At 40.4% G+C, this 25,309-nt stretch overlaps 1 protein-coding gene across 1 annotated transcript in view; it reads right to left on the bottom strand.

The window, feature by feature from the left end:
• hs6st1a (heparan sulfate 6-O-sulfotransferase 1a) overlaps nucleotides 1-10,761 on the bottom strand; it is a 64,879-nt gene extending 54,118 nt beyond the window's left edge. Inside the window, exon 1 of the mRNA XM_067613326.1 lies at nucleotides 9,833-10,761. Coding sequence (XP_067469427.1) covers nucleotides 9,833-10,332 — 500 coding nt within the window. The 5' untranslated portion in view covers nucleotides 10,333-10,761. The remainder of the gene's footprint in view (nucleotides 1-9,832) is intronic.
• Between the last annotated feature and the right edge of the window lie 14,548 nt (nucleotides 10,762-25,309).

The raw sequence follows: 25,309 nt of genomic DNA, 5'->3' as shown, positions 1-25,309 counted from the left end.
TTCTCAAATGTTTCCACAAGTAATGTAACCACTGACACATTTAGTGTGTGGTTTACCAAATACACACACACATCAAATCAGCGTTCCGACTTTTGAACACAGACCACACATTCACATGGCATACACCCAGGGTCTGAAATTAACACCCACCGAGCAACATCTCGGAGGGCTATCCGCCACACTGGTGGCTAAAACCAAAATAGCCATGTATTAAAATATCTGGCATGATGGCTCAGAGGAAATTACTCATGTTTGTCCCTATACAGAGTAGACACGCATATGTGTTTTTTTATGCGTGTCTAAACAGTGTCGCAAAACTGCAGGAGCACTTAAGACGGTCTGAGCCGAAGGCGCGCTCACCAAAGATCATCTGGAGGAGCGCTGCTAGCTTCGCGGCACTGTTTACCATACGGGACATCAGCTACTCGACATCGCAGCTCTCTGCTAAGCTTTCCCTTGCTGCTGCTAGCTACCGTTAAATAAATCGCTATCATGTGTTGACATTCCTGAGGAGTAAGCCGACCTTTAAAAACTAAAAACCCACCGATGAAAAGGAGGATGAAGCACATAAAAAAAGTTTTGTGAGAAATGGGAGATAAAGGAGTTTCATGAACCTGGCGCCGATATGATGCTGAAGCTGCAGTGATGAGTTGTTCTATGTGTTTGTATTCAATCTCCATGAAATGTACTGAAATGACTGTATATGTGACACAATTTATTTGTGGCCGGTGGATTTATTCATCTACCGAGTCCCCTTGGCAGGTGAGTCAAAAAGTTAATTTCAGACACTGCATACACCCGAACACATGCAACCTCTGCTCGAATGCACAAATGAAGGCAGAGCATGTACACACACACACACACTCACACACACAAACGCACACTCAGACACTGAGAACGTGTGCAGTTTCAAAAAGGAGCAACTCTGGTGATCTACAGCTCTGCCCTAGAGCGAAGCAGACAAACCAAGTGTAGCAGAATGAGGAATCTCTGCTTTCTCCTTCGCTCTGTCTTTCCATGAATGGCATCAGCCCTTTAGCTCTTCTGGTCGGTCGGACACACACACACACACACACACACAGACACACACACACACACACACAGACATGCACACTCAAGACAAAAGGCTTAAGTCCTGGGATGGCATGATGGGCAGAAAAATGGAGAGGAATGATGGGAAAAGACAGGGTGAGGCGTGGAAGGGATGCAGACACAACAGTATCATTCATTCTCTTTTTGGGATTTGCTAAAAGTTAGCCTACTGTGTGTGTGTGTGTGTGTGTGTGTGTGTGTGTGTGTGTGTGTGTGTGCTCAAACAAGAGACAGTCCCAATCAGTTAAAACTCCTCCCCCTAATTCAAAGAGGCAGTACGGGATTTGCATTTTTCCCACAATTCAATTAACACGCTTGTCAGCCTCTCCTCTCCGTTCACATGCCTCCTTTGGCGATCTCTCGCTCGCACACATACAAACACGCTCTCTCTCGCAAAACACGTCAGCTTCATGAATAGATGTATTTATTCATAAACGGAATGCATGCAGAAAATGGATGCATTTATTTATACGTTTACAAATAATGAGAGGAGCTCAAGTCTGGGAGAGACGAGGAGAAGCTCCCGGGTCACATCCTGTCTGGACTTGTCACATCCAGGGACATGAAAAGACAGTGCTGTTAATGGATGCAGAGAGCGGTCCCCGGGGATGTCTTCCTCGCTCGTTCTCTCTGTCCTTCTGTATCTCAGGAGAAGAAAGGAAGACGGGGAAGGAGGGGAAAAGACAGGGAGTGCCATCAAAGAATAGGGCACCTTTGGGGCGGGGTGTTAAAAGAAAAAAGAGAGATGTTCAGGGTCGATATGTAGCAAGAGACCGGATGACAGAGACAAGGCCAAACCAGATTTAGAAACCAGGAACTAGAATCAGCCACTGACATTGCCGCAGGGCCGGATAATGACTTCTTCTACCCTCTTGTCTGATTAATAGCCTGTAATCCTATTCTCATGGATAGCATACCATAGCATTCCAAAGCACCACTCATTAACCACTATAGAAATGCCCACTAATCAGTCAGTCGCTTTTAGCTAGCAAGGCTAATGCTAGGCTAGGCTAATCAATAGACAGTAATCCTGTTGGCGGAGCTGCTGCAGCGTAGCGCCCCTCATTACCAGCCATAGAAATGTCTGCTAATCATTCACCGCACGGTTATTTGTCCACAGGGCTGCACAATCACTTTAGTGATGGGAGTGGGGGGGGGGCACGAGGGTGGGGGCTGACATTTGACAGTCGGCTGCAGAGGGTGGAAGAGACAGAGTGACACACAGAGTCATAGAGGCTGTGTAATGATTAAGAAATACATCACTCTTGCTTTTTTCCTCTCCTGCTCTCTGTACTCTTTGTTGTGCGAGCGCAGTCTGATGGGTCTGGAAAGGCTCTGCGCTACGTCGGTGTCATTCAAGTTTTAATCAATCGATGAAAAACCCTCGCAGATCCATAACAGCTAATCAATACTGAAGGCTCGCAGGCAGACCGGAGATAACCCTTCACAGACCACCGATAGAGACGGTCGTCGGCGGTTCAAGCGGCTTCCTGTCCTTGTCCCATCTTTTACAATGCACCGGAGGTGAGACAGCTGGGGCAAATCAATTGTGGCAACAGCTGTAACTCAACTTGTCCGTAGCGGTTTGGAACGAGGCGCAGTTTCAGTTCTGTGTTAATTCTATGATCCTCCTAAAAAAGAACAAAAGAATCTACAGATCTTTTTCCAACAGCAACAGTTTGGTTGGTTTTTCGGTTAATCAGGCAGGTTTTGCATCCCCAATCAAATCCATCCAAACAGTGGTCTACCCGCAAAATGGCTATAGACAGCAGCTATGTAAGGAAGTCAAAGTAAAGCCCCGTGTGTTTGTAGCGAGAGAGGTATTTGCATATCCTGTTGAGCTACAGTTTCACTTCGCGAGTTGTGAGGCTGGGTTGTGTGCGTTACGGCGACCCGAGGCTGAACCCGTGTTGAACTCTTGTGGTCGAGAGGAAGCGTCGGTGTAGCTGAGAAAGGCCTGTCAACACTCGCCACAAGCCGCTGAAGAAGAAAACACATAGGGGCTATATCTCACCCTTTTATGTGTGAGATTACATGTGAGTCGACCATCCTTTCACTATATTGTGAAGGGCAGAGCATAAAACTTGAAGGGCCACTTGCTCGACTGCATTATCTGCTTCTGGTAGTCCGATCTAGTGTTGGAATTTAAGTCAGGATGTTGTGTCAGTGAGAAGTATAAAAATGTAGTGATTATAACTGCAAATGCTTAAGTATTTCTAATTCTTTTTATGAATTAATTGGTTGTTTAGCGCAGTGGCTCCCAACCTTTGGGTCGGGACCCCGCCGAGGGGTCATGACATAAATATAAGGGGTCGTGGGACAAGTTTAGAAAGAAGACCGTGTTTTTCAGGCTTTTATATATACGCTTTTATCATATGAATTACTGGATGGTTTTTATCTCTTCACGCCTCAAAAAAGTATTCAAAAGAAAAACAACACAAGAAGAAACAGTTTCATATTGATTGAAGTGGTGACAGCTTGTACATATACAAGCTGTCATCATCTGGGTTTGTGGGACTTTTTTTTTTTTTTTTTTTTTTTTGCAAGCCAAAAAACCATTTGGTTTAGTGTTTAAAATGTCAAAAACAAATCCTTATCACCAGTTACCAGAGCCCAAAGTGACATCTTGAAATAGCTTATTCTGACTGACAACCAGACTCACCAGTCAAAAAATGCAAATTATTCAACCTATAATGACACAGAAGTGAGGAAAGCAAGCTAATCCTCGTATGTAAGAAGCTGTAACCTGCAAATGTTTGGTATTTTCACTTGGAAATAAATGAATGACCACAAAGACTAATCGGTTAGAAAAATAGTCACTGATTAACCTCTATTGAAGGATTAAGGACAAAATGTGAACATGAACTCATGCAGAAAAGCATCATGTTTGCTAACTTCTCATCACCAAATGTACTCTAACGCTTCTGCCTGTTCCTCACGTAGTCAACAGGTATTTGTCACAACCCAATTAGAGGCTGGTTTCCAGTAAACTGGATTGTCTTATAAGTAAGGGCAATATGATCCCAGTAAACAGGGCAGGGAATAACTGGCTGGAGGGATGTGGGAATGTTTGTTGGGAATGCTGGAACGTGGTGCAGCCGCAGTCGCGGGATGAGCGGACGTAACCGGCTTTGGAGCGCCTGGCCGCCAGCGCTTAAACCCAGCTAATCTGATTGGATTAACACCGACCTGCCTGGCTACACATGAGCGCGCACATGCACTGCGTACAGACATGGACACACACACACACACACACACACACACATATACACATATGTACTATATGCCAATCAGCCAGGGCTGCCTCTGCAGCTTCCTGGAGTTCATCTGGATTCTGGGTTGTGCTGGCTGGCTGGCTGGCTGGCTGGCTGATGGCACCATGCTGGGCTAACACATGCACACGCATCCGCTCTCACACCACATGCACACACACACACACACATACACACACACACAGAGCCATCACAGAGCCATCTTAGAGTGCAGTGATTTGTGCTGTGAATCTGAAACAGACCTATTGAAAGAAGAGTAATGCCCAGTGCTTGACAACCGTGCTAATTGACTAGCCCCCTCCCCACCAATGAAACTAAACGTTTTCACCCCTCCATCTTTTATCTTTTCAATCATTCCCTGACAGCTCCCCTCTTGTCCCACACTCATGCCATCGTCTTCCTCATGCTACTCTTCATCACCTCCATCTCCTCTTCTGTCCCCCTTCTCCTTGCCTCCCCCCCTCAACTCCCCTCCCTCCCTCCCCTCCCTCCCCTCATACTGATATATGTAATCATTCATTAGAACCAAGGCAGTTGTCCATTAGGCAAAGCAGCCATTTTGGAAATTGCAGCAAATCTTCCATGAAAAGACATTTCCTCTAATGCGGTAGTCACGCTCGGAGGGAGAGGGGGGGGAAAGAAGAGAGAGAGAGAGAGAGAGAGATGGCAAAAGGAGAGAAAGAAAGACGAGGGGGCAGAGATGGAAAAAGGAGAGAAGGAGTGAAGGAGAGAGATAGAGTGAGCCCCCCTGGCCATAAAGCCACCAAGCGGAAAGCAAGCCTGCTGTTTGATTAGAGAGTGACACCATCATGGAGGGAAGAAGGGAGGAAGGAGGGAAGGAGAAGGATGGAGAGTGTTTCAGAGGCAAGCAGAGGGGATGAAGAAGGAGGCGGGAGAGAAAGAGATGCAGAGAAAAAACAGGGAGTGATTTGAGAGGACCGAGATAGAGGCAGTAAAATTAGCCCCATCACTTCGCTTACTAAGACACTCTATGACACACTGGGATTAAACACACACACACACACACACACACACACACACAGACAGAGTCATGAGATGTGTGCACACATACACAGGACAGATGGTATCCTCCATCTGAAAGTGTGGCTCTAATTTGAGTAAAGTGATAGGAACCTCCTTAACCAATTAAAAGCCCCATATCTAAGGCCTAGCATTAGGGTTTGTGTCTGTTTGTTTCACACACACACACTCATTAGCGTGTGTACTCTCTCTGTGTGTGTCTGCGTGTTAAGGGTGTGCGCCAGCGTGTCCCGCGGGATCAGTGAGGAATATTAAAACTGATATAAGAGGTGGGAAATGACAAATCCATGAGTGGCGCTCTGCTTAGTATGTGAGTTCTTTTGTCCCACAATGCCACCGTTCATCTCGTCCTCATCTCATCACCGATCAGACAGACCTGTCTCTCCTATTACTAACCATTCATCTCGCTGCCGCTCACTCCTGCTTAATGCGCCTTCCTCTAAAAGCTGACACATTTGTCACCAGACCAAACTGAGCCTAATCCATCGTAGCGTTTCTTCCCCACAATTTCCGATATACTGAATATGAAAAACCACCATATTCACTTCAATTTCCTCACTGTCTCAGAAATGTTTTTTATGCTCCCTTGAAGTAGAAACATTTTGCAGAAATCGTGCAACACACAGCAATAGAGACCCATCTGCAGAATCAATAAATAATACAGCCAGGACAACGGGCCTGGTAAATGTTACAATATCCATACACAACAGTTCGATAGTGGCTTTGGACAATCAGAAATGTTTTTAAAAATCTCGCAAAATGTCAGACTGGCTGTCTCTCTCTCTGTCATTTAAAGGGCATCTGGTGAGCTAAAAGGCCATTATACTGTGTTTTACAAGACATACGTAAGCAGAGCTGAAACAGTCGGTCGATTAATCAGCTGGCAGCAATAATTTTGATCATCTATGCATTGTTTTTCATCTTTTTTTTTGCTAAATGACAAAAATTCACAGTTTACAGGTTCTCAAATGTGAACATTTGCTGATTTCTTTGTGTTGTATGACAGTAAATTGAAGATATTTGGGTTTTGGACTGGTTGGACTGCAATTTAAAGATGTCAACTTATGCTCTGGAAACTTGTAGGCTAATAGACATTTTAGAGACTAAATGATTAGCCAAGAAAATCATCAGCAGATTAACAAAAATTGGTTGTTTTCATCTTCAAATGAAAGCATAAAATGCAGTAAATGTGATTTACAAACTTGCCAAGTACTGATTAATCTACTTGTCTATTATTGACTTTTTCCATTTTTCCATGTGGATTTTTATTTAACTCAGGAGTACAGTATTTATGTGCTTCAATCCAGGCTGATGGAAATGGTCCTAATTCACATTTTACTTTTTTGCAGCATTTGAAACGTTTGTGTAAAAATCCACTTGACAGCTGGACGAGAACACAGCTGCAGGATCTAAACACTAGAGCTGCTGCTGCTGCTGTGTGGCCCGAGATTTCTCGATAGGCTGTGGCCTTTTCCGTTTCTCGTAGTTAACGCAGCAACTCCAAACCACTTCCTCCACAGAGTGAACAGATACGTGTCAGAGACATAAATCTGTCACGCCACTGGCTGGGTTTAGAGACCGTATATTGCCACCGACAACAGTACTCACGACTGATCTGAAAACTATGCATACGAAACTGCGCCAAGAAATCCTTCAACACCGTTCTGTAAACACAGATGATCTTTTTCCACACTTTCTCTGGCCTCTCAACCGCTCTGCTACTGCCCTGAAGACAAGTGTGCCTAAACGAGCATTACCACAGTGATACGAGAGGGTCAAACAATGAGAGACTTGAACCTTTGGGGGCAAACAGACAGAGACAGAAGTACATATAAAAGAAAAAAAAACAAGCAATGAGTCAGAAGAGGAACCAAAAATAGGGAGAGAGTGTGCTTCCAGTTTCTCTTCAGAGCTCCTCATCGCAGCGATTCACTTCTCTTCCCTGTGGAAGTGAAGCTGCGTGTAATATGGAGCAGCATTGTTTTTCTTCAGGGTGCTATTAAGCTTATAGTCCCTTGTTTCTCCTGTCAGGAGTGATAGGATAGTCAATTATACCAGAGGCAAGAGATCCTCTCTCTGCTGCGCTCACACCCCTGCATTCATACCTAAACCTCTCGCATCTACTCTGCCTCTCCTTTTCTCTCTCTGTTCTCGAAGGCCTCTTCAGGTGCATACAAAAAAAACGCAGACACACAAATAAACACGCACCCACACAAAAGTTTAGGCTTTGAAAAAGTGCTCACAAAGTGATGAAAGGCCGTTTATCCTGCGTCCACTGTGATATCTCAGCTCGCCATGCAGAATGGCCGGACACGTTATCACCTCTGACCGGGGGGAAACCACGGGAGTCAGGACTGACGCCAGCAGCAAATACCAGCGCTAGTGTGTGTGTATGTGTGTGTGTCCCAGCGGTAATAATCACCCGGATTAGAGCGGAGCCAAACCCCTGCAGGGTCCCCCTCTCTCTCTCTCTCTCTCTCTCTTTCTCTCCCTCTCTCTCTCTCTCTCTCTCTCCCTCCCTTCTCCCCCCACCACCCCCACCCGCCCCCTACCTAGCCCAGCCCAGCCCTGCCCAGCCTGCAGCTCTGATCCCCAGTTTGAGCAGCCATGGGAAGCAGAGCAGCCGGCTTGACATCTCCAAGCGCGCCTGGCTGGGAGACAGACAGGCAGAGAGGCGAAAAACACTTTTCTTTTTTTAAATTCCCACATATTTCTGCGCCCTCTTTGTCCTATTGATCATCCGCAGCCAAAATAAAATATTGAACAAGCTTAAGCAACACAAAGACAACATAACCTATTCCAACAAGCATACCCTTTAACCACAAGGGTGCAGTGAAATGGAAGTTGATACAGCCGTCAATATGTCTGGGAGAGGGATGCAATATGTTGGCAACAACAATGGGGAGGCGTGTAGAAGAAATGGGTTATAACTTAATAAGAATGTGTGTCGTGTCTGAATACCTCGCAGTCAATGTGAGGGATTATTACTGAGTGGAAATGTTGCCTGGATGTATTACACTCCCCACTGCCTGAAATAAATTCAGCTGAGTCTCTGTATGCGATTCAGTGGGAGGGCGCCCTGATATTGGCACCCATCAACAATTGTCAGACACGCTGTTGAGCTCCTGTGGCATTTGTGACAGCGCAATGTAGAAATGTCAATAATCATTTGTCTCTCAGCATCTATTATCAGCCCACCACTTCATGACGACGCACACAATCCTTGCAACTCTCTTTTTTTTTTTTTTAATTTGAAGTCATGCTACAATACTGTCGCACCCAAGTGGAAAGAAAGCCCTTTGATTTAAAGTAACATAGAGACCGATGGAACATTATGCATTAACATCAGGAGACAATTTGTGGTATTCGGTTATGGGCTTATAACAACATTTTATTACCTTCTTTTAATGTTTTATCCTCTCTGGTGTAACTACTGCATTTCTGTGGTGTAAATTAAACCAAAAATAGCTGCATAGTCTAGTTAAGTTTTTGATATTTTGAGTGAATTGCTTAGATTAAACCTATTATAATTGTCTCTCTAGAGGAATAAGCGTTGCATTAAAAGGCCGTTTTGTAAACCAGACGAAGATTAGAGAGAAGTGGGACTGGCAACATAGATGGAGAATGTTAGTTTAGTTCATTTTCTTTTTATTTTAATTGCTTTTGATTATTTCAATATGATTACAGAAACACAATTTAAAGTGTAGGGAGTTTAAAGTGACCTTAAGGTATATTTTCACTACTATTGCTGCACTGCTGTAATCATCTAAAAACAACATATAATAAAGTAATCAAGTTACAGTGATATAATCCTCAAAAATATGTCAAACAGTTGCAATAGATTTCAAAGTTATATCTAAAACCTCACATTTTAAGGCTTCTTCATGATCTATAGTTAAACCAAACATTTCTCTGTGTTTAAAGAGAGAAAATCAATATGACTTGAGAGGAATTTGCATGTTCAAAAAAAAACTATTAGAGAGGACTGATGTAAAATATCTCTGTATTTCAGTCAGAGGAGTGAATTTCTGGAGCAGCTGTAGTAGGAGCTGAAAACAGGTAGTAAGTTTAGAGAAAAATAAGCTGATAATTAGACAGAAACACTGTCATAGAAGGACGAGGTACAGCATATGTAAGTTGTTTATGGTTTTTTTGTTGTGTATTGTTTGATGTTATCTTTTGAGGTCACATAGGATGTGTTGTTAAAAGGGTGGGTATGCATTATAAGCTGTAGCTTCAGTCTACACCTATTACGGACTGCAGAAATCTTTTAAGTTGTGTTGGTTTCAACTATCTGCCTCCTTTTTTGTGTTTATGTATGTCTGTATGTGTATTTGTACATTTATACATGTATGACCCAGTTATTTCTGTTATTGATTGCAGACCGAAATACATTTTTTTAGAAAATATATAAATCTCAGATTTACCTTTGAATCTTCTGCTTGCTCTCCTTCTTGTTGAGGACCCCGGGCACACAGTTGGTGAGCTCGGTCCAGTCGGCGTGCAAGCCGCAGCTCCAGCCGGTGGAGAACCGGGAGAAGAGCCAGGTCTCCTTGCGGTTCGGCCGGTAGCAGGTACACTTCTTCTGGCCCGGTCTGCAGTCGCAGGGAACCTCCAGACGGACATTTTGGACCAGGTGCCTGCCGAAGGTAGTCCCCCCTGTTTTCTGGATGTGCAAAAACACGATCACGTCCTCCCCTTTGATTTGAAAATCGATCGTCCTCTCCAGGTCCCTGACGGGGAAGTAGTATTTCTTAACGTAGTGGGGGTCCGGAGTCGGGAAGATGTCCCCCTCGTCCTCCTCCGTGAAATAACCGTGCGGGGAACCGAAATTGATCACCCCGGGGGCCACGTACTGATACAGAATCAGCATGAAACACACGGATCCGACGACGATCAACAAGAATTTGCTGCTCCTCTCGACCATGTTCCTTCCCAGTGCGGTTCCTGCAGCACGCTACCATTTCCCAGTCAAGCCGGCAACACGGAGCAGGGCGCTCGGCTTCTTCATGCTCGCTCTCCCCCCGCCGAGAAGAAGGGTTTCCACGGGGCTCAAGAGTGGCTCATATCGCTTCGAGACGACCGGCGAAGTTGGCTCATCGTTCACCGAGACCGCTCAACACCGTGAAAGACGCATTGTAACTCGCTTAAAAGCCTTCCCCCTTCCTCACTCACCAGCGGCCGACCCTCCCCCGTTTACTTTACTTTGGTTTCCTCGTCCACACAAAAACACAAAAACACGACCCACAGCCTCACTGCATCACCATGGAGCTATGTACCCAGGATGCAGCGCGACTCTTACCTTTTCAACCTCTCTCTCTCTCTCTCTCTCGCTCTCTCTCTTTTCTCTCTCTCTCTCTCTCTCTCCCTCTCTCTCTCTCTCTCTCTCTCTCTCTCTGAAAACCGAGCGAAAGGGAGAGTCGCTTTAATTTATTGGTTGACACGTAACGACTGCGTCACTCAGCTGCTCTCGTCATCTTTTACATTCTCTTACCTAGTCATGATCATTATCATCATCGTCATTATCATCATCATCATCATCATCATCAGTTTACATTAATTTGCACATTAACAGCAATATCTTGTTTAAAGGTTCAACTACACTTCTATAATTATTCTATTTTTATTCTTCTTTTTTATATTGCTTATTTTATTTAGTATAGTACTATTTTATTTAGTATATATACATATATATATATATACACATATTTATTTCTTTCTTTAATTATATGTATATGCATATGTGTATATATATATATATATATGATGGTGTTCCTAATATTTTGTCCACTCCATTAACATACATGAGGGGGGCAAAATATTAGGAACACTTTTCAACGATCTCGATATTAAACATAGAGTAGAATTATCACCTTTTTGACAATGTCAACAAAAACTGAACTGAAAATGTATAAACTTTGTAAATGTAGAATTTATGGTAGAGCTGCTGTATTGGATTGAATTATCTATCTATCTATCTATCTATCTATCTATCTATCTATCTATCTATCTATCTTAAACATAGTTTTAATCCCATCTATAGCCATTTATATGTGGGGGAAGATGGATAAAGTAGCTGATCTTAATAATGATACAGGGTTTAAATCATATTGACTCAGAAATGTCCCCTAGACAAATACCCATCTCCAGGTGAGGAGTGATTCAAGATCAAAATTCAAAAGGTGTTATTGTCAGACATGCACAGCAACACAGCAGATGGCAACAATGAAGGCAGTGAAGCTCTAGTTCCAATTAGAGTATATAATAAAATGAGAGAGAAGAGGAAGATAAGAGAGAGATTAATTAAAATATATACAAATATATATTATATTGCACATTGGTGTGCAGGTGCTGTAATGCACATAAGTGGTAATTAGGTAAATAAGTGTATTGCACATAAGTGATGGGTAATGAACACTTCTGATTAAAATTTAAATATTGTGTAGTGGGGAAGAGAGAGAGCTGCACAAAGTCCTCTATTGGGACAAATGTTTACCAGCAAGAAATATCTCCCAAATTAAACACAAAAAAATACCTATAAAGAAGTTGAAAACAAAATATCATCAGATTTTCCAGCTCTGAAAAGGGCTCAGGTTATAGATCTAAGCCATAGTATAACTAATGATGAATGGAACAAGGTCTGGAGAAGAGCTCAGTCCACTTCCGAGAATGTCTCATTGAAACTAACTCAGCTCAAAACATTACAGAGATATCACTGGACTCCTGATAGGTTGTGGAGAGTTGGGTTAAGCCCAATTTACTGGAAATGCTCATCTAATAAAGGGTCATATCTACATACTGCATACCGTTCAAAAGTTTTAGATTGAAGTGTACCAGCAAATTTGTACTGTGACAAAAGTTTGTATTAAGCCCGATCTTGTATTTTGTATAATAGGGGTTCTGTCTAGATTACCTAATCAACAACATAATAAGTGGCTTCTCTGTAGCTTTTGCTGTTGCCAAAAAGTTTATTTTTGTAAATGGAGACACAGCGGCACTCCACATATTCAAGACTGGACTGAAGCACTTTTGAAAAAAAGCTAAATTTGAAAAAGTAATTTGCACAAATAAAGGCTCTCTAGATAAGTACGACTCAACATGGTCACCCTTCTTAGCAACCATGTCCTGATGAGTAGAGATGGAGCTTTTTCAGCCTTTTAGACTTTATTTTAAATCTCTTAGAAAACTACAGAGCAAAAATGCCTTGAGATGATATGAACAGATGGCAAGATATATTATGTAACCCCCCCCCAATTTATTTCATTTTGTTTGTGTGTGTTTGTGTGTGTGTGTTTTATGTATTCTTTTTTTTCTTTTTACTTTGTTTTATTAGTATCAGGTTACTGCTTGTATCTTTTATACAGATGCAATGTTAAAATGTTCATAGATTAATTAAAGTAATAATAATAATTATAAAAAAACACAAACTTAAGTAAACACAACAGGATCAATAGAAGAGTATTTATTTAAAAGCACACATTAATTATTTTCTTGATTTTTGTTTTAGTTTGTGAAATTATAATGACAAATTGTAGTTCACATCTGTAAAAACTTTTTTTTTTTTTTATTTTAAATTTGCCTCTACAGCACAACTAATGAGTCTCACAAAATGAGAAATCAATCAAGTCCACATATAGGCTACAAAAATGCAAATTGCAAATCTTCCAACTGTTAAGTGTTAAAAATTTATGTGCTGATGTATGTTGAATTTGGGTATTAATTTAATCAAATACGCCATTCTAGAGAGTTTCTAGAGAGATTTACTCTGCACAGTGTAGAAGAAGTTTATGAGTGTGTCCTTACTAAATCAAGAGAGGCTCTTCTGAAGAAAAGTGTAAGAAGCAGCTCCCTGTTTTCAGTATCAGTCCTCATTCTTGTGCCATCAACAATACTATTATGAAACATTGGAATTCGCTGTTATCTGGTGGCTCTCTTGGCCAACAATTTTAAGATCCAAAACAAAAAAGAAGGATTTTTGTATCTGATCAGGCAAAAACAAAAAACCTGAACGCGAAGTGTTTATCCATCCAGAATCTTGAAACATGTTGCAAAATCTATGTTGGTAAAACTACCAGAAACCTGTTCATACTGGTTCTGGAGTGTCTTTCTCTCTGTGAACATATTTTCAAGATGACACATTTTTATGATGACCCCTTTTCCGTGTAAGAGACTGTGTTCTGTGTGAATCTGGCACATCTCCTCACGCTCTGACGAAGGTCTTAACAAAAAAGTTTAGATAAGAAGTCTGGTGCAAGGGAGTGTGCTGATGTTTTGATCTTTTACTCATCAAACATGTTTGTTGTTAATAGATCCGGAGGTATCCAGAGCAACCTGTCCCGTCATTTAAAACCTGCAGGTTTACAGTACTTTTAAAATTCAATTCAAGCCTGTTTCATTTCATGTCTTGCCCAAAAATGTGCAACCTTGTAGGAAAATTACCATCCAAAAGCTCTTACTCTTACTTATGTGAAAAATACATTATTTTATGTTTTAGGCTACATTTTTGTGCAGACTATAGTCACCATTCACTCTCCCTCTACATACAATTAGCTGTATCTCTGTAAGCAAACATAGAAAATGGCAAAATTACTTAAAAATATGATGTAAGAATTAATCAAGAAAGACTTGTCCACAAAATATTTATCTGGGACAGTACAGAAACAGACAGGCTTACACATATGAAGAGGGTCAAAATCAATTTGTTGTAGACTAATGAAGAACAAACAACATCAGTTATACATGAAAAAAAGTGGCTCCCTTGCTGATCGACTTGTGCAAGTAATATAGATCTTGACGCATTTATGAGTAAATCACTGAGGGGAAGTTAAGAAATAGTAAGTTCCCTATTTGTGGGCTTCCATGAAATAACTGACTGTTCTGTTTTTGTTTAAAATGCTACTTCCAAAGAAATTGCGACAAAATAAAAAGCAAACATAAAAGTTGCCAACAATCTAACTGGTTTAAAAAAAAAACAACGCCAAACTGGTTAATTTACAAAACAGCCTAAATGACCTACAACCATCAGATCAACGTCTCCCGCTGGTTCACATTGCTGTTGTGTTGCTGCCGCTGGTGGTCAGCACTGAGTCCTGCAGCCAAATAACTTGTCAGGCATGTTTATATGATAACTGTCGAACATGTTTTGACTAATCACATCTAATAGTAGAAAATATAGAGACATGTTTCAACTGCTGATGATCAGATAGTAAGATTAGTCCCACTAAAACTGACTGTGTGCTTTTTTTCCTCTGCCCTCTGTGGTTTTAGCAACAATTTCTCAAGCATTTGTCATTGCTGATGTTTATTGTGGTAATAGGGCAAAGCAAAATGACTGGCTGTGTGTAATCTTGGTGAGCAACTAGGTCTTATTCCCACATGTTTCGTAAATGAAGCTCAATCAGTAAGATCAGCGCAATCAGCAAGCACGTGGGTGTGAAAACAGCAGTTGGTTGTGGCTGGAGGCAAATGTGGTTGGTAAGGGATGAGGGTATATTTTCACTTTGAGTGGTTTTGGTTGATGATGTGATGTGTGTTTAGTCAGGCTGTAATTGCCTGTGTGTGTGTTTATCTACAGTTTCGGCTTCCATGATTTCCCAGTTGGATCTGGATCTCCAACGGCCTCTGTGCTCATCCTCTTCGTGAAAACCTGTCATAACTTATAATTTATCTCAGGTGGAGTTCAGGAGGGCCAGGTGTTCACAATTTTCAGATACTCAGACACTTCAGCCACATTTTAAAAGAGTTTCTGTGCATCAGTGGTGGAAAGTAACTAAGGACATTTACTGAAGTACTGTACTTAAGTACAATTTTGAGGTAGGCTACTTGTACTTCACTTTCATTTTATGCTGTTTTACACTTCCACTCCACTCCATTTTAGAGGAAAATATTGTGTTTTCAATTCCACTATATTTATCTGACAGCTTAAGTTACTTTTCAGATGAAGATCTGACACAATGGATAATATAACAAGCTTTTAGAATAGAACACATTGTTAAAGATGAAACCAGTGATTTCCAACCTTTTTGACGTCTTACAGCAGTGTGTAGTCGGGGTCACATTTCAGATGTCTATGAGTTGTTAACAACTCCACCAAATAGTGATTTTCCCCTCAAAACTTCTCACATGGTTTCATTTCAATAAATGTTCCAGTGATCTAATATATCACCAGGAATCAAAGATTAGAGAAAAAGTCCAAAAACTGAAAACAGATTTGTATATCAGAACTTTGTTTTTTCTTCTTTCCTCTCCCATTAATCATCTCATGACCCCTCAGATTTATCTGGTGACCCTTTGGAAGGGCCCAACCCCTAGATTTGGAACCACTGGACTAAACTAGCTGACTGTATATAAAGTAGTTCAAACTAGCTCCACCTCCAGCAGCTACAACAGTAACATGCTGCTCTAACACTGATGCTTCAGTATTAATAATCTAATGACATCATATATAATAATATATCAGTCAGAGGGATCAAATCACTACTTTTACTACAATACTTTAAGTACATTTTGCTGATAATACTTATGAACTTTTACTTAAGCAAACTTCAGTAAGGGATCTGAGTACTTCTTCCACCACTGCTGTGAATACATAAGGAGCCAAAAACCTGAAGTGATTAGTCTATTAATCAATTAAGTGAGTGACAGAATATTAATGTATAACAATTTTTAATAATCATCTAAGTCATGTAATAAGAAAAAAGGCCAGTTCCTTGTTCCAACTTCTCAAATAATGAAAAGAGGAACCCCAGCACACTGACTCCAAACCACAGCTTTAACTACATTTTTCAATCCCTGTCATTTTTTTTTCTGACCTTACAAAGACCCAGCAGAAATAGAAAAGTTCTCTATTTTAATACGTTTGTGGAGTGGAGTCAGTGTTCCTCTCAGCCTTTCACCTACATGTGATGTTTGAATACTTATGTTACTTCTGTTCCAGCTTCTCAGATGTCAAGATTTGCTTCACTTCTCTATTTTATTATTGTTGTTAATTGACTATATTTGGGTTTTGAATTGCTTTTCAGACAAAGCAAGCAAGTTGGTAAGTGGTGTTTGGCAGTTTTCTCAATGTTATGACGTTTGATTAACTAATCAGTTGATCAGTTAATTGAAAAACTAGATTAATGACACTAAAAATGAAAGGTGATTATTCTGATGATTATTTGGTCAATGAAATAGTCAGAAAGTAGAGACAAATGTAGATCACAATTTCTTACAGGAATAAGCCGTTGTAAGTACTCCTGTTGCAGAATTAGCTTACTAATTTGTTTTAGTTTGCGGTACTTTGATTAAACACAACTTTATTAAGAATATGCATTATGTGAGTGACAATTTAAACTAAAATGAATGAAAAAAGAGCTCTTAAAACTAGATTATGGCAGAGGGTCCCTGTTCAACACATGGCTACAAAAGTAGCTAATAATGAAGGACTGCCTTGGTGGATATTGTACTGTAGTGGTGCAAATATGCAAATAATCAAATTACCAATTCTTATTCTCATGCAGTGAACCTGGGGCTTTTGGGGGGCCCCTCAGGCTCTGGTGCTTGGTAATTCAGCTCCGCTCAGAGCCCAAAGTGACGTATTTAAAGTGCTTGTTTTGTCTGATTAACATTCCAAAGATCCACCCAAAGATATATTATTAACTTTCATAAAAGACAAAGAAAAGCAAAACAGTTAATCAGTAATAAAAATAGGTGCCAGTTAATCTTCTGTTAATTGACCTGATCAGTTAATCAGTTTATCAGTTCCAGGTCTACTTTCCTTTCTGGCCACGTCCAGTCACATCCTGCTAAGGCTGCAACTAATGACTGTTTTCACAATCAATTAATCTGCTGATTATTTTCTCAATTAATCCATTAATCTGTTGATCTATAAAATGTGAAAAGCACAATTTCGCCATCAAATTGCTTGTTTTGTTCTCAAAGATATTCAACTTTACAATAATATAAAACAGAGAAAAGCAGCACGTTATCACACTGGAGAAGCCAGACATACGGAAAGTTTGTTATTTTTCTTTAGAAAACTACTTAAAATGAATAGAATTATTTCTCTGTAATTCAACATCTCAGCTCTACATGCACTAAACTGCTCTGTTTCTGCTGCCCTCACACCCACCCACACACACATACACACACACATCCACCACATCTACCCTGAGCTCACCACAGCCTTGTGGACACCACATGTGCATCTCCATGACTTCAACAAATCCTGAGTTTAACCAACCATGTCACGTGAATTAACTACATTGGTCAAATAAAAAAAACTCTGGCTTGGCTCAGTCTGGGTTTAGACTGTTTGCACCTTAATGGAGGATGTTGGGTTGTTTTCTTTCTTTTTTTTTTCTTCCCCCTTTCCCATTCCCATCCCGAGCTTATCCCAGCATGACTGGAGCTGAGCGGGTGAGGGCAACCAGCATGTGCGAGCCGGTCTCAGTCTTGAATAATTCAGACTTGCTTATTTAAATGTTCTTTACTTACACTGAAGCAGCATCCGCCTGTCATACTGCTGTTAAACACACTCATGATTATGACTTCTGCTTTGCCCCTGGCATTACCCAGTTGTATTAAATACTGGGAGATTTTTGTGTGTGTGTGTATGTGTGCATGTGTGTGTGTGTGTGAGCTTGTCTCGCTGTGTTTGTGTGACACAAAGAAAGCGGCTGAGAATATTAATACTGTATGTTTGTGAACGTTAACGTGTATGTGTGTGTTTATGACAGTACGTTGGCATGTGTGTGTTTGTATGTGTGTGCTTTGCTCTCACCATGTGCCAGTGTCATTGTGAGCGGTGTTACTTAAAGAAGATGGATGTCACAGAGTGTGTTGCCCTCTGGCTCGGGTATAGAGATATGACAGTCTGTTTATCATCAGAACCAGTTTATTGTTGCCTTTGCATAATGATCCTGTTTAGATGGATATTTTCATACTGTTTCCAGAGGCTTTGAGCTGTGTATTATGTCCTGTTCCAGTGTCTCGCATGCACACATTATGTCTCTTTGTTTCTTTTACACTTGTAATGTATCACAGGCACATTTTATTAGTGAAGTTTGTCTTGTGATAATGAAATGAGAGTCACATATGTTTATGAAAAAGAAAGAAACACCAAATACTGTAAGCGCATTGATGCACACGCACACACGCATACAAATATTTACATATGTTTGAGACCCATAAAATGCCCCCAATTAAAAAACTGTCTGTTTTAATAAATAAACATGTGGTCAGCAGATTACTGCTCAAGTTGACACAAGCAAAAGAGGGTTCATTCATGGTGCTTACATTTTTGTCCCGACATTGTCTTGATCTTTAGGAATCTGCTGTCAGGCCCTAATGTCCGCCCTGCACACACACACACACACACATACACACGCACACATATACACACATCATGCTCAGACATGCTCCGTCTGTTTGTGCTTTATTTTTCATTCAGCCAGCGGCCAGGACCGAATTCCATTGAGGAAAAAAAACACAAAAACAAAGGCAACACACACACACACAGAATCACACACACACACACACACGCACACACACACATAAACTCTTCTCTACTCTGGAGTGAACTGACTTTTTTTGTTTGTTTTTTTCATAAACAAACAAAAAAAAGAATCAAGTCAAAAGAATTAGCAATCTGTTTTCATCATGAAGCCCTGAAATGAATTATTCCCTGAACCTTCGGAGTGTTTCAGACACAAATATTTTCTTTGGATGTGCCTAAGGGGAAGTGCACACACTGTAGAAAGAAAACAAAACTGGGCGCCATGTATTTCCTACATTCCAGAGACTGTTAGTGTTTGACTGTGTGTGTCTGAGAAAGAGAGGACACTGAGGACGTTTCAGAGTGTGATAATAGGAGTTTGTGTCGATGTAATGATGTACATATGCGTGTGTATTTGAATGTTTGTGCATTACATGTTGGCATGTTTTCCATGTGCACAGGAGAATTTGCATGTGTGTGTACATAGTAAATGTCATTGTACAACCCTGTCCCCTAGTAATTCTGTTTACATACTACTAATTTGTCCTGCCAGGTACATTGTGAGGGATATGCAGCTGCTAACTGGATTATATTCATTGGCAATGTTTCTTTTAAAATGCAGCTGCTTTTTGGATCACATGCAAGTCGTAAGGATGTGTTTGGACTGCATGGAAAGCTTACAAAGTGAAGGACTTTGACACCAGACACCAGGGTTTGCATCCTGAGTCCTGTGTGTGGTTAGGTTCAGGCAACAAAAGCACTTTGGTCAAGTTTAAGTGAAGATTGTGGTTTCAATTAAATGTAAGTAAAGTAAACCTGTCGTCTTGTGCTTCAAGTCGCTTTTTCACAGATTTGTTCAATATTTAACCACAACCACAATCTTTCCCTAGCCTAGTTCTTTGCTTTGAGTTGCCTAAACCATCAAAAAAATGTAATTCTGTTGCTACAAGTGAATTTTTTTAATGTCCCTGCTACTTAATGTACTTTTAGTGTGTTCTCTTGCTTTTAGTGTGTTTCATATATAGATTTTTCTTTCTTCTGTGGAAAGCGTCTTTGAGTACCTTGAAAAGTGCTCTATAAATAAAATGTATTATCATTATATTTTAATGCAAGAGCAGATATTGTTGGGGAAACAAGTCAAATACATTGTCAAAGCTTTGCAGATAAATTCAATATAAACATTAAGCAATTTGGCACGTATATGTTCATTGAAACGTTTCCTTATTATATTGATATACTGTAAAACGTAATCCAGGCAGCAAAATTACAAGGAGAATATACAGTAGCTGCAATAATTAATCAATTAGATGACAGAAATTAATTGGCAACTATTAATATAATTAATTGTGATTTCAGTCATTTTTTAAACAAAAATGCCAAATGTTCTTTGCTTCCAGTTTCTCAAATGTAATAATTTGTTCATTATCATACTGTGTGTGACAGTAAATTTACAATCTTTAGGTTTTGCACCGTTAGTCAGACAAAACAAGCAAATTGAAGACATCAATATGGCCTCTAAGAAATTGTGAATGTCATAGACCAACCGATTAATCAAGAAAATAATCTGCAGATTTATCAGTTATGAAAATATTCATTGATTGCAGCCCGATGGGAGATGTGTTAGTTTGCACGTATCCACCTGAAGCTTTAACTTTCTTTTCCTTCCCCGCCTCATTAAAGATGTCACTATGCTTCAAGCAAGGTGCTTGTCAGAGCATCAAACAACATCTGAAACCCCGTCACACAGCCCCCACACCTTTTCCATGTCGGCATTGAGAGGTTGCATCAGAGAGCTTTTATAACTTTTTTTTCCAAAACCAACAGTCCAACAATCACATCTACTTCATGCAGCCATTGTTCAGGGTGAGGGGTGAGAAAGTAGTTGCTCAAGCTTTCTCTTTTCATTCTTCACACAACCACTTCTGTCACCTTTTCACTTGTACCGGGAGCGCCACACTATGAAAGCTTTTGAGGAGAGACGAGACTGTCCAAAATTGTGTGCCATTATCCCCATTTGAATGAATCATCTCATCTCGCCCCCATATGTGACAGCGGGCCTTTCACCCCACCTTCAAGTGTGGCCATTTGGAACAGGTACAAACGCTTTTGCCCTTTAGACGTGGTTGGACGACAGGAGTTCATTTCAAGCATACCCCAGGCTCAACCTCCCCCTTGTCGTCTATATAACACTGCTGGAACATTCCTCTGCATGTGTGTGCACATTTTTGAGCGCCCGTGCACGTGTGTACTATACTTTTCTCTGCAGGGTTGTTATTTTCTAGTGACAAGTTGACCTTTGAACTTTTTTTGCCAGAGGACATATTTTTTCTATGAGTGGTTCAGGTTTTACACGTAATGCTCTCTCACAGACATGAGGGATTAAAGTCCATATAGGCGTGTATCTATAGGGAATTGAATTATCTCATGTTTGAAGGCCGTTGTTAATGATTAAGGGTTTATTTAAAATGCTGTGCATAACCACTGTCTGTTGGTCACTGGCCACTGAGCATTTATTGATTTGTGGAGATTACTTGGGCTCAATATCTGATGGCTGACAAACAAGAGTAAACAAAAAAATTTAAACTTGATGATCAAAGCTGCAAATTTGCAGATTAATGCGTCATTTAAAAATGAAATTGCAAAGTAAGTTTTATTATAAATTTTGTTTTCACACCAGAAGTAATATTCAGTGTATAAGCTGGTTTAATTTAGTGCTTATGGACGACTAATCTTCTACATAAAGTCGATGTTTACACCCTTTTCCACATGGCTGAAGCTCAGTTTAATGTGAACGCAGATAAACGCTGCGCAGACATCATAGATCCCAACTTTGGTGAAGGAAATTCCTTGTGATCGGCGGAGAATAATATTGCACTCAATATCAATTTTCTCTGTCAACATTTGCCTTGGGAAATTTAGCTGGTACAATGCAAGACGACTCAAATAACCAAAGCTCTTTGTTTGAGTGGAGTGCAATCTGATCTAGCTGCTGCTCCAGTTCTTGGAAGACAACGAACGGCTAATGGAAGTAACCTCACACTGTCTCACTCTCTTTCCGCTTTCCTCCCCCTTTCTCTCTCCTTTTTTCTCCTCTTCTACCACTTTTGTTTTCCGCTCTTGCCGACTCTCCCCTCACCATGTCCTTTCTTCTTTTTATTGTACGCCACATGGCATCTGGTTCTCACAGAGAGAAATCTGTACTATCATCTGTCACACTGCTTATCTCCTTTGAAATAAATGGACAATAATTACTGGGCTGTTGGTGGTTTTCACCTCAGAATCCCGTTCCCCCTCTCGTCTGCGTCAGCTTTGTCTCCTCGGCTGTTTCATCTGAGCCACATCCCCCCTCTGCCCTCTAACTCAACTTCCGCCACATGTCAATCGCACAGTATTGACATGACTGATTGAACAATATTGTTCCAAAGATAGCTGCAGGATCTGGCTTCAGAATTGTCTCTCTGTCACGAACAGATTGCAGATTGCAACCAAAGCTCTGTTTCAGTCATGCAATGGACCTGCTGAGGTATCTTCTCAGGACATGAAAACACATGTCTGCCTCTCTACCTTATCAGTGTAGTCCCAGTCGATGACGGGAACTGCGATCACTGGCAAGATGCAGTACCTTCAACCCTGGTTCCAACAAGTGTTTATGGCAAAGTAAGTTTAGAGGTGGTGGATGAACTATTATTTCTAAGTTATTGCAGCTTATAGGAATTATGTTCATACTGGACACTTCTGCACCTCACAATTTATGTCCAGTGCCAACATTCAGTACCAGTGCAGGAAGTAGTGTGCACTTCATTTAGCAAGGTGGAAAGTAAGGGTGAGGAGGTTTGGTCATAGATGAGTGTGTAGTGCTTCTAAATTTCATGCAACATGCATTTTATGTTCACCTTTTATTAACCATAACCACAATCCATAACCATAGCCAAGTGTTTTATTTAATTTAACCATAATTTGTTTACTACAACCACATTCCACACTTTCCTTAAAGGACAGGTTCACAATTTTTCAAATCTGTTTTAAAACAAGAGGTGCCCATATGAACATTGAAACAGGTTTTGCTTGCTGTAATCATTCCTCCTGGTCACACTGACCACTACAAGGTCCCTTCATAATGCACTTCCAATGTATGTAATGGGGGACAAAATTGACAGTTCTTGTTTTATGCAAAAAGATATTCAGAAGATACAGACTTCAAAAATTGTGAACTTATCCTTTAAAAGTACCATAGTTGCCAGATATTGCAGAAAGCATTGAATGTAATCTATGCCTTTGTAGAATTGTCCAAATCTGAAAGAGTGGATTTAACTGCACTTTATTGATTGACCCTTATACAAATACATACAGTATGAGACTCATGACAAGCACCATGTCCTAAATAATGCTTAACTAAACATACATAAAGATAAAGAGACTGACAAACCATTCCACGATTTATAGTAAACCTCACTGCTGTATGTTTCCCAAAGCATGCAACAGGTTTTCAGAGTTTTCCTACCTTACAGGCAGTTGCTCTGTTTCAGTTCATCTGTTCAGACTTGAGACTTGTGTAAATTTGGGAATTTATAACAGTGAACATTTAAGCTTTTTGCAAGGTTACACTATTGTAGCATGAAAAATGCAGTTAAAAACATGAAGTGTTTTTAAAAGACTCCTGAGGATAAGTTTAGAGGCTGGAATTAAGCTCTGACATCTGATGTGTGACATTTGGCTGCTGGACATCTTTGAAATCTCAAGCTACAAAAATAAAACAATTATTATAGAATATAAAAAAAATATTAGCATACGTAGACGTAGTGAAAAGGGAAATTAAAAAATGATGGTGGAGCTTCTCATCAGCACACCAATCTGCATAATTTTTCAAAACAATAATTTTCAATCGAATCATCACAGAACCACATCATATTTTTTATAGCAATTATAGTAATTAAATGTTCTCTTCAATGTGTTACGTATCAGCAATTTTGTAGTCTCTGCATACTGATTTTCATTACACAAATTGGAAAAAAAATGCTGTTTGGACAGTAAGACATGCACATTAATCAATCTAAAAAGCCATAATATACTTGAGGAAATAGCCGGTAGTAGACTAAAGTATGCAAGATTTGTAGTCAATGGGCTTAAAAGTGCAAAAACACTGGTATGTTTCTTTAAGACAAGTACAATGATGAAGACTCCAGTCAACCTATTCTGAAAATTAGGTGGGATAACGTCATCTCAATCACACAGAAAGTGCAGCAGCAGATGGATTGGATAGGAAAAACAGACTGACATACATTATATTTCCTCTTCTTTCATTGGGATTGTTTTTTTTTTTTCTGTCCTCTGCCTTTTGTCAGATGGACAGTGAAGATAAAACTGATTCCATGATGAATACTGAATGATGGAAGCCAGAGCGTGGAGCTCCTCCCCTCTCTCCCTCTCTCCCCTCCTCCCTCTCCTCCCCCACCCGCCCCCACCGCCTCTTCTGCCTCCTAAGTATCAGCAGATTAAAGTTAATGATCTAAAGTGAATTAGATATTTAATCATCTTATCATCTTAGCGTAGTCAGGTCATAACTTTGCGCTGATCTGAAATCCCGTCTGTTTGACAGCGTACACCAGAAGCTATAATATAAGCTAAATTCAGAGGTCGGTTTGTAGCCTCCAGTGCAGGAGGTTCCACTAAATCAATTTGGAGATTGAGAAATTAAATTCACCCCCAGTGATTTCTCTCAGTGTTTGGATGCTCTGCTTTGGTATAATGCAAAAACTGTGTGATTGAGGATAAATAGTAATGGAATAGAATTGACCCTAAATGATGAAAAATAACCTGAGAGATGCCTCCATTGATTCATCTAATTTCTTCCCTCCTTTTTAAACCGCTCTCTTCATCCTCCCCTTTGCTACACTCTGTCACCCTCCATCTGAACTCTCACTGATTGAGGTGCAAGCACTTTGATTTTGCACACTTGGTTGCCCCTCACACACACATACACACACACACACACACACATACACACACACTTTATCCTCTAAATTTTCCCTCTTTGAGTTTTTCGCTCTTCTCACTGGGGTTAAGGTGCCCTCTTTAGTTGTCTCTCCATCCTAATTTCATTGCATTGCTTCTTTCCTCTGTCGATTAATCTGAATTTATTTCCATCTATTCAGCGTCTACCCACTTCACATCCTCTCTGCCTGGGAAATTGAAGCGCTGCATTGTATTCAAGTGTATCTCTGCTGTATCTCAGTGTGTATTCCTACATTTAAAAAAAAAAAAAAAAAAAGACCCTGTGTGAGATGTTCTTGAAAGCTCTGTGCGAAAAAAACACAACAAAAAAACGGAAGGCTGTCATGTTTCCAATACTCAGCTGTGACTCATATTACCAATTCACCATGACCGTCTGTCTCAGGCTGCTCAAGGTTCACAGCCAGACAGATCTGAT

This window comes from Thunnus thynnus, chromosome 16 (assembly GCF_963924715.1).
Source record: "Thunnus thynnus chromosome 16, fThuThy2.1, whole genome shotgun sequence".
Taxonomy (NCBI): domain Eukaryota; kingdom Metazoa; phylum Chordata; class Actinopteri; order Scombriformes; family Scombridae; genus Thunnus; species Thunnus thynnus.
This window is presented reverse-complemented; position numbering and strand designations above follow the sequence as displayed.